At 46.6% G+C, this 11080-nt stretch overlaps 1 protein-coding gene across 1 annotated transcript in view; it reads left to right on the plus strand.

The window, feature by feature from the left end:
• The window catches only part of BMP7 (bone morphogenetic protein 7), a 116484-nt gene that overhangs the window by 72502 nt on the left and 32902 nt on the right, over positions 1-11080 (plus strand). The window contains exon 3 of the mRNA XM_006839157.1: positions 3724-3872. Coding sequence (XP_006839220.1) covers positions 3724-3872 — 149 coding nt within the window. The remainder of the gene's footprint in view (positions 1-3723; positions 3873-11080) is intronic.

Genomic DNA, 11080 nt, shown 5'->3' on the forward strand with positions numbered 1-11080 from the left:
CTATGAGTCAGTACTGACTCTGTGGCACCTAACAACACCAACAATGAGTCAGAAGTGATCCAACGGTAATGACTTGGGTTTGAGTTCTTCGGAGCTATTGTCATTGTTGTGTTGGGTTTTGAACTTGTTTGGTGCCTTTTATTCCTTCTTTGGAGTCCTGGTGTGGCGCTGTGGGTTAACGCGTCAGACTGCAGAGCTGTTTGAACTGCAAAGGTTGGCTGTTCAAGCTCACCAGCTGTTCCTCAGAAACCCTATACAGGGTCGCTATAGGTAGGAACTGACTCAATGGCACTTAACAACAACAATCCCTTCTTTGCCCCCAATCTTTCCCATTTGCAACTGAAGTGTCTATTCTGTGCCTCTTCCACCATTGTACTTTGGAAACAGATAGCTTGTATTCCAGATTTCACAAGTTCACAGATGAAGAGGAATTTTGCCCCAGGATGGAATACACCTAAAGTCTCACCCATGTTTAATTTAGATGAGTCAGAAGATGAGGTTTTGGACTCAGGAGTTGACTTTGGAATGATGTCATGGGGTGTTTTGCATGTGGCAAGGATGTAGATTTTGGATAGCCAAAGGGTGGAGTGTTGGATGGCCAAAGAGTGGATTTGATTGTGCCCCCCCTGAAATGTACCACCTAGGAATATGTTTCCTTTGTTCTGCTAACGAAACAGGATTAGCTTAGTGTAAGGTGTGTCTTGAGTCAATTTCTTTTGTGATTAAACAAGCAAACCAGTGAGGAGAGATGGGGGTAAGATAGATGCCAAGACACAGAGAGATCTCCAAAGAACTAGTAAGCAGAGATAGGGACCTTGTCCCATAGCGCACATAGTGGTCACTCTGAATCCGAACTCCTAGCTTCCTAAATTGTGAGACAACAAATTTCTGTTTGTCAAAGTCATCCACCTTCATTTCTGTTACAGCAGCACTAGACCACTTCGACAGTGCTTCTACCCATCCAAGTGACATGTTCCGCCCTCACATGGTCAAGGACTTGTGGGCATGTGACTTTGACTTGACTAGGCCAATTAGATGCTCTTGAGGGAGAGATGCAAAGATGGAAAGACAGCTCAGGTTCCCTCCTTCAAGGCCTATGCTTGATGAGACAAATCTGTATTATCACAATCACACCTGCATGGATTTTTGTTCCTGAACCTGGCTCTCCGTCCCTGCCTGGCTGCTCCTTTTTTTTTTTTTTTTTTTGAATGTTTTATTGTTAATTATGTGATAGTTTACATGGGAGAACATTATTTTACATTCATCCTCTCGTATATCCTTTCATTGCTATGGTTACAATCCCTTCCATGCATCTTCAACAAACCAAAAGGTATACACTACAAGCCTGCACCCCAGTCGTCAGCACACTGCCCCTCTCCCTCTCTGGATCTAAAATCCCCAGGTGCTCCATCTTTCCACGTCATCGTCTCTGCCTCCATCTCTGGCATCACTGCTTCTCTGGGTAGGGTCCCACTCTCCACTCTTTTCCCTTGATGGTCCCAGGGACCTCTGCTCCTAGACTGCAAAGTTAATCACTCCCCTCCTTGTTACAAAACGTCTACCTTTACATTTCCAGCCCTCACAATCAGTCCTGATAATAGCAATTATTCACTATTGTATCACAAGAGACCTATCCACATTTCCTTTCATCAGCCCCACCTAGACAGATTGGATACTACTCAGTGGAGATTCTACCTTCCTCCATGCCCTCTGGATCTAGGTTCCCTGCACTGACTTCTTTTGCAGACGTGTTTCCTGTTTTCTCTGAGCTGTGCATAGATTCACAAGCATTGTGAGTTAGGAGGCCAAAGAGTGAAGGTCCTGGGGTGGTTGGTTCAGGGTAGGTTTGGTAGGCGAGCTGGGAACTGGAACCCACAGAAGTGTGTACCATATAGAAAGGGCAATCTGCTGCTCGGCTCTAGCAGATTTAGTGGGATTGATGTGCCAGAGGAAAAGGTATCGTCCCAAAGACTGTGTGTGGTGGTAAGTTCAAGCTTGCAGACAGCCCACTATAATAACTATGTCGTCATGGTGTAATTCCAGGCAAGCGACTCAGACTCTGCGCCCTAAGTTATACCATCCATGTCATATGTTCCGTTTCCATGAGATGGCGCTGGTCAGGTGGTTCAACACAGAGCCAGGCATTGAGTGAGCCAGGCTCAGTTAATGGTTACTGTGAACAAAGTCCATGTGTGAGCAAAGAAAATTCACCTTAACTCAGATAATTTCAGGTATTTTAGAGACTGGAGCTGGTCTGTGTTTTTCACCGTTATGCCCCAGTACCTGGCACAGTGTAGGTGTTCACATGTTGTAATTATTGTTGTTGTTAAGTGCCATAAAGTAGGTTCCAACTCATAGTGACCCTGTATTGGGTTTCCAAGGAACAGCTGGTGAGTTTGAACCACTGACCTTGGGGATAAGCAGTCCAGTGCTTATCCTACAGTGCCACACCAGGAGTCCAACTTACTCTGGAAGCTTTTAAAATATTGAAACTTTGAATTCTTATAATTAAAAGTAAACAGGAGACTTTATGAAGACTGCATACTGAAATTGCATGTTGTTGTTATTAAGGACTATGGAGTCTGTTTTGACTCATCGTGACTCTGTGTAGGGTTTCCAAGGAGTGGCTGGTGAGTTTGAACTTCTGACCTTGTGGTTCAAACTGACCTTGAGGTCCAGTGCTTATCCTGTGGTGCCACACCAGGACTCCAGAATTCTACGTAGTAAGATAAAAATCCATCTATCCATCCACCCATCTATCCATACTTCCTCCCTCCCCTTCATGGCCAATTGTACTTTATGCTTTTGACTGCTAGACAAAATGAGGAGAGAATTAAAGGATTACCTCTTTAGTATCATGTTGTTATTTGTGTTGGGTGCCATCAAGTCAGTTCCCACTCATAGCGACCCTGTATAGGGTTTCCAAGAAGTGGCTGAAGAGTTTGAACCTCCAATATAGTGGTTCAAACCAACCTTGCAGTCGAGTGCTTCTCCTATAGTGCCACACCAAGACTCCTTTAATATCACAAACATTGTGAACATTAGTGACCTCATAAAGGTGCTGTGTGTGGCTATGAAGAGCATCCGCATTGGTGTTCAGTTGCCTTTGTTCTAACCCTGGGTGTGCCATGTCCTGGTGAGGTGACTTTGGGCAGGTCATGATGTTTCTATGGATTGATGGAGATGATCTTTACATCTTAGGGTTGTGAGAACTAAATGAGATCGTGTATATAGATAGCACTTAAGGAGCTCTGGTAGCGTAGTGGTTACCAGTCGGGCTGCCAGCCTCAAGGTCAGCAGTTCAAAACTACCAGCTGCTCCGCAGGAGAAAGTTGAAGTGTTCTGCTTCCGTAAAGATATACAGCCTTGGAAACCCTGTGCAGGGTCACTATGAGTCAGAACCGACTCCACAGTACTTATCAACAACAACGTATAGCACTTAAAATACTTAAAAATTAATGCATTTTAAATGCCTCTTATGAACATATTCCAGCAGCACAGAGCCCATACCAGTCCAGGTTTCCTCCACTTGGTCCTGCTGGGGTTTCCTCTGTAAATTTACAGGATGAACTCAGCTCTCAGCAGTATCCATTCCTTGTGCCTGGATCTGATGAACTCATGTGTGGGGACCCAGTGGGCCTCCTCATGTCTCTCCCACTGCACAAGACCCCCTCACTGAACCATGACTCCACTGACTCAGCCTGTGTCTCTCCTCTCTCGCAGGGAGTCTGACCTGTTCTTGCTGGACAGCCGGACCCTCTGGGCCTCAGAGGAGGGCTGGCTGGTGTTCGACATCACAGCCACCAGCAACCACTGGGTGGTCAACCCTCGACACAACCTGGGTCTACAGCTCTCAGTGGAGACTCTGGACGGTAAGGCCCCCCCACCGTTGTCACAGTCCACCACTGGGTCTGAGAAGAAGCATCTCCTCAGGCTGGTTTCTATGATCTCAGGACACGCTGCCCCTCCCCAGCCAGCACTCAAGTCCAGCCTGCTGACCCAAATCCAAACTTGCCTCTGCTGTCACAAGACGACCCCTGGTTGGCCCCAGCAGGACTGGGTAAGGCCCAATTTGTTCTGAGCTTGGCTCCACCACCAGCAGGGGTGGAAGCGCTCTTATTGGAAATGCCAAATCTTAGTCACCTCAGACCAGCTGCCTCAGAACTGCCCCTTAGCCAGAGCTTCAGGTAACATCTACATACCTAGCACTCCTTGATGTTTTCATCCGCAGCATTAACCTCTGTCCTGTGTACTGTAGGATGTTGGGGAGCACCCCTGGCCTCTAATATGAGATGCCAGTAATATCTTTAGCTGTGACAACTACAAATCTCCGGGCATTACCAAGTGTCCCTTAGGGACCCAAATTCTCCTGGTTGAAAACTACAGCATTGTTTTCCTTCAGAAGGCCCTAAATGTGACTCTGTTGTTTTCAAGTGCCATCTGGTCAATTCCAACTCATAGCGACCCCTGTATAGGGTTTCTAAGGAGCGGCTGGTGGGTTTGAACCACCAACCTTATGGTTAGCACACCAGTACTTATCTTACAAAGCTACACCAGTGACTTTTCTGCATCCCAAATACTTGGAGAATCCTTGTAAGCCTTATCTCCCCAGTTCCCCACACCCCACTTGCACACATTCCAGGAAATGACATCATTGATCTCTTATAAGAAGGGCAGGAAGGAAGAACACCCACAGAGAGTGGGGGAAGGGGAAAGGGGCTGGAAATGAGCCTTGGCTACATCAATTTCTCCTTCCCCAAAATGTGTTTTTGATTAAGTAGGGATGGTGTCTGGGTATAAGGCTTCTTCCATCATCTATTTTTAAGGGGGAAAATAATGTTCATTCGTTTTGACTAAGTAATTTGTACCATGGTTCAATTACCCACAAGTGTAACAGTAAATAACTTCCCTCCCACTTCCTTTCCTTAGCTACTGCATTCCACTACAGACACAAGTGTTGTTAGGTGCCATTGAGTTGGTTCCTATTCATAGCAACAACAGAACATAACTCTGCCACTGAACCAGTCTATTTTGTCGAGGGTCTATATGTAATTTAAACAATTATATAAAGAATCTGTTTGCTTGCTTCTTTATTTCCACAAGTATTAACACAGTGTACACTGTGTTCTTCAGCTTTGCTTCAGAGACCCATGGAAGGTCTGGGCTAGCAAGAAGGGTACCCAAACCACCCAGAACACTTTCTATGCTTTAGTATCAGAAAACCAGAATTGCTTGATTAAGGCAGCTTGCCATGTGGGAAGGGACCACACTCCATCTCCTAATTTCATGGCCAGTCTCCTTTACTTCCTTCCTTCTCTTCCCTCCCCTTCTCCATCATCTTCCTTTCCTCCTTCACAGTGTTGATTCCTCAATACATGCCTCTCAATCTTGAAATGGGCCCTAGAAGGTGCTAGAGATGTTCTTTGCACTGTATTAAAGGTTGGAGTCCTGGTGTGGCACTGTAGGATAAGCACTGGACTGCTAACCACAAGGTCAGTGATTCAAACTCACCAGCTAATCCTTATGCAGGGTCACTAGACGTCCAAAACGACTTGACAGCACTTCACAACAACAATATTGAAGGTTAGCAAACTAAAACTGGTTTGCCAAATCCAATCTGCTACCTGTTTTTTTGTTTTTAAAGCTTCTATTGTGAATTGAGTGACAGTTTACATGGGAGAACATCGGTTTTGCGCTTCCCTATTTTATTTTGTTTCATTGCAATGATTACAGTCTCCTCCATTCATTCTCATTTAACAGTATTTGCTTTTATTCCTCTGGCTGTTTTTTGTTTCTTTGTTTTTGATGTACACAAAAACATTCAGGAATATATAATCATTTAAACAACCAAAGGGCACATTCTGCAAGACTTCCTCCTGGCCACCAGCACACAGCCTTTCTCTTCCCATGAGTCTAGAGTCCTCAGCTGCTCCCTCTCTCCATGTCCTCATCTCTGCCTCCATCTCTGGTGTTGCTGCTTCTCTGCATAGGGTCCCACATTACACTTGTGCTCTTCTCACTCACTTGATGGTCCTAGGGCCCTCTGTTCCTGGGCTGTAAGATTAACTACTCCCCCGTTTATGTTACAGAACTTCTACCTTTACAGTTGTGACGGTCTCAATTAGTCATGATAACAATTACTCACTATTGAATCATAGAATCTTATCCCCATCTCCTTTCACCAGACCTGTCTAGACAAGATGAAAACTATTCAGTGGGGGACGGAAACCTGTTTTTATATGGCCTGTGAGATAAGAATGTATTTTACATTTTTTTTTAAAGGTGGTGAAAAAAATCAAAAGAATAGTATTTCGTGTTATATGAAATTCATGCTTCAATGTTATAAATAAAGTTTTATTAGAACACAGACACACACCTGTATTCACATGTCATCACATGCGATACAGCAGCAGCGATTTAAGTGGCTGTGACAGAAACCAGTTGAGCTTCGGAACTTAAAATATTTGTTCTGTCCCTTTCTAGAAAACGCTTTCAGACCCCTACTCTATGTCAGCATTCTTCAGACTGTCTTCCATGTGCATCAATAGGATTTTCAGATAAAAGGTCAGGTTTCAGGACAATGAAATGTGAGAAGTGTGAGGTTGGATAAGATAAGCAGGACTCTTGTCTGCAGGACTTATCAGCGCCTTGGCTTTGCTGATGCCTCTTCTGAATCTGCTGATAGAGAATGGAGCATAGAAGAGTTGAGCACATATTTGGTGATGGGGTGATTCTCTTCCTTTTCCTTAAAAGCCTCTTGTGGAATGTGTTGTTGTTAAGTGCCATCCAGTTGATTCCAACTCATAGTGGTCCTGTACTGGATTTCTGTAGAACAGCTGGTGGGTTTGAACCACCAACCTTGTGGTTCACAGTCCAGTGCTTATATTAGGACTGAGGTTAAAACAAGAAGGACTGGTGTGAAGGTGGGTTGCGTCCCATTCTTCACAGTGACTGTTGTTTTACTGGACTCCTCAGCCCCAAGCAATGCCACAATCCTGCTTTTCTGTCCCACCTGCTTCACTTTGGGGGTGGGGAGGTGTTGCAAGTATGTTTTTGACTCTTGAATAATAGTGGTGTTTGATGGTAGGCACTGGTTCAAATCTACCAGCCACTTCTTGGAATCCCTCTACAGGTTCACTATGAGTCAGAACAGACTCGATGACACACAACAACAGGAGGCCAGTTCCTCCCAATGTCAAGGTCAGGTTCTTTTTACCCTTTGCCTCCTGCTCCCGCTCCACAGTGGATCAGACTTGGCACTTATTGAGGCAACACCGCCTATCTTTTTTTTATATATATAATTGTTTTATTGTGAATTATGTGACAGTTTACATGGGAGAACATTAGTTTTACATTCAATCTATCATATATTGTTTCATTGCCACAGGTACGATCCTCTCCATGCATCATCAACCAACCAAAGTGTATACCCCACAAGCCTGCCTGCCCCCCTTTCCCAGTCATCAGTACACAACCTCTCTCCCTCTCTGGATCTAAAGTCCCCAGCTGCTCCATCGCTCCACGTCATCATCTCTGCCTCCATCTCAGGCATCACTGCTTCTCTGGGTAGGGTCCCGCTCTCTGCTCTTCTCCATTGATGGTCCCAGGGACCTCTGCTCCTAAACTGAAAAGTTAATCACTCCCCTCCTTGCTTTAAAATGTCTACCTTTTCATTTCCAACCCTCACAATCAGTCCTGATAACAATTATTCACTATTATATCACAAGAGACCCATCTGCATTTCGTTTCATCAACCCCACCTAGACAGATTGGATACTACTCAGTGGAGATTCTACCTTCCTCCAGGCCCTCTGGATCTAGGTTCCCTCTTGAAAGCTTGTAAGCCAGTCACTTCTTGCCTTTGTAGCACCCCCCTCCCCCATTTTGGGTAGCCAATGTCCAAGTTGCCTATCCCTGACACCACCTATCTTTTGCAGGTTCAAATCCCAACCTTGCTGGTTACAACCCTGTGACCCAGGGTGAATCACCCAAGGCCCTCATGTGGGAAATAGTGCTAACAATCGACTGCCCCTCCGGGCTTGTTGTGAGGGGTTAGGTGAGCTCATGCAGATGAAGAGTTTAATTGTTCACCAGGTGGCACGGTGAGGTGTGGATACTATCACTATTGTACCATGGTGCATTTAGGAAACTGAGGCTCCTGGGGCTCTGTATTGGCTCTGTATTCTGTAGTTCACCTGGGAACCCCTCTCCACTCATGAGCTGCAAGATGCTGTCTAGACTAGGAGCCTTATCCTTTCCTCCTGAACAATTCAACCACTGCTGCTCAGGTGTCGTCTCTGGTGGGCCTTAGCCGCAGCCTCCATCCATTCCTGGGACTTGGGTTGGAAGATCCTGCCCACTCGGAGACAGTGTCCCTGCCCTAACTTGATGTGGCCACCAAAGCCCAGGAAGGGTTGTCCACACAGAGCACCAGGGAAGGGGCAAAGTAAACAGGCTTTGGGCATGTGAACTTGGGACCTTTTGCAGATGAGACTAGAAGCAAGTGAGCTGGCATTTCTGAGACCTCAGGCTCAGGCCTCTTGTACTCCTTTTATATCTGTGGTAAACGGTACCAACCATCCGTCCCTTTGCTCAGCTGGGTTCGATGATTCAGTGCAGTGGCCACCCGGCACCCAGACATCACACTCACAGTGATGAGCTTGATCAGGGAATGAGCTGGCTGCGGTTCAGGCTCCACAATGCTCAGGGCACAGTTGTTCCAGTCAGGACCGCCTCTCCTCAGCAGGGCCCACAGGCCTCTGGCCTGGCTTTTGCTCTGCTCAGACAGTGTTGTAAAACTCTTTCAGGGCTGCACAAGGCACGCCATTCCATCATACGCCTCACGCTGAAGGCCCTTGACCGTAGCTCCATGGGTCAGCAAACCTAGCGCCCCCAACTAAGTGCCTGGAGGACCCCACTCTGCAAGCAAGCCTCCTGCCCATTGTCGCTCAGCCTCCCTGGCTCTGTGGGTTGGGAAGCTCGCCTCTCTGTCGTGCTCTGGCTCTCGGTTCTGATGCCCCTCCTCCGGTGTCACAGTTTTCTGTCTCTGGGTCGAGGAGATTCAGTGCGCAAGGATCTTGGGGACCAAAGGACTGTCTCCACTGTGGGCTCTTTCTTCTTAACAGTCGTACGATACGCACCGCCTGCCTCTGAGATGGCTCATTGTATACCCAGAGAATAGCACACTTGACCAATCACAGTTAGCGCTGTTAAAAATATCACAACTGAATCTTATCGGTGTCTTTCTCCATCTGTTTTTACCCAGACCATCAGGAAAAAGCTGTTTGGTGGGAGTTTATAAAGACTATGGCCTGAGTTGTGGAGTTGCGCTGCAATATAATGCACTAGGCCATGAGATCGGCAGTTCAAATTCACCAGCCGCACCTCGGAAACCCTATACAGGGTCGTTATGAGCCAGAACCAACTCGAAGGCATTTAAAAACAAAAGTGGCATGGCTAGAAGAGACAGTGAATAATTCACAGCACCAAAAAGTGTGATTTACTTAAGACACACCCTTTGCTGATATGGCAGCAAAGAACCGTAGGAGAAATCCCAATTGGGATTTCACCTCCAATTATAGGAGCCAAGACTTACAACATAGATTTTGGAGACACGATTCAATCCTTACAGAGGACATTGAAGGGGTTGGAGGACATGTGTGACCAGGTGTGGTGCTCTGAATGGCCCCTGGGCATCCGACATAGGGCTGTGAACACCCAGCACAGAGAGCTACCAGGGCAGTGGCTTTGTGATTACTACTTTTCCTATTCAGAATCCTGATGGGGAAGCAGTGAAGAGTCCATGACCACCCAGGGCTGGGCGGGCAGGGATGGCACTGGGTCACTGGGGCCAGGCTGGCATTCCTATTGCTAACCGTATTCTCACTTGACACTTGGGCCTTGGCGAATCCCGGGAATTCATGTGTTTTCCCTAATGACTGAGTAGCAGTTGAATGCTGTGGGCCTCTGAGGGGCAGCCAATGGCCCCAGGACTGGAAAACAAAGAAGCCACAAGAAAACAAGGCTGCCACCCCCTCTGTGGTCGGCCACTCATGCTCTGTGCTTGCTGCCCTGGCCGGATGTATGAGTCTACTCTGCCCCAGGTCTGTAGAGCTCAGGGCCCCCACTCACTTTCCCAGAACCCCACTCAGAAGCCCTGTTGCTCCTCCATTTTCTTGACTAAGATCTCTCCTCCCTGAACTTGGAGGCTCTGTTACCCCAACATCTGTCTGGATTCATGGGTGATGGTGTGAACTGCTCAGACTTTTGTCTGCTGGACCAGGCTGTGGGCTACATCTCTGCCCCTCCCCACAGTGTGGCCCAGGTAGATGACTTCCTCTTGTTACCCCAGTTTCCTCCTTTGTACAGCTGGGAGCACGCCTCCTTCCAGAAAGTTGTTGGTGAGAAGTAATGCATAGCAAACTCTCCATCAATGGAGGGTTTTCATGTTTGTTGAAAACCAACATCAGATAGAACCAACCCTACCAGTTGTTGTTGTTGTTAAGTGCTGTCGAGTCAGTTCTGACCCATAGTGACCCTGAACAAGTTGCCAAGGTTGTAAATCTTTACAGGAGCAGAAAGCCTCATCTTTCTCCTGCGGAGCTACTGGTAGTTTCAAACTGCTGACCTTGTGGTTCGCAGCCCTACACTGGAAAAAAGAAAAGACATCTTATCTCACAAGGAAGGAACCTGGGTGACACAGTGCTTATTAAGAGCTCAGTTGTTAACTGAAAGGTCAGCAGTTTGACCAGCAGCCACTCTGGGAGAAAGATGTAGTAGTCTGGTTCCCAAAGATTACAGTCTTGGAAACCCTATGGGGCCTCCCATGGAGACATTAATGGTTTTCTTAACAAGTCTGGAAGTAAGTGGGCCTAGGTTGGTCACTGTTTCATTGTACCAGTACCAAGCTGTTTTGGCCACTGTAGCCATATAGTATATTTTAAAGTCGGGGAGTGACAGGCCTCCAACCTTCTTCTTAAGCAGTGCTTTGCTTATCCTGGGTCTCTTTCCTTTCCATATAAAGTTTGTAATTGCTTTTTCGATCTCTTTGAAGAATGTCGTTGGGATCTGGATTGGTATT

The sequence above is a fragment of the Chrysochloris asiatica genome, unplaced genomic scaffold (assembly GCF_000296735.1).
Source record: "Chrysochloris asiatica unplaced genomic scaffold, ChrAsi1.0 scaffold00023, whole genome shotgun sequence".
Lineage (NCBI taxonomy): Eukaryota > Metazoa > Chordata > Mammalia > Afrosoricida > Chrysochloridae > Chrysochloris > Chrysochloris asiatica.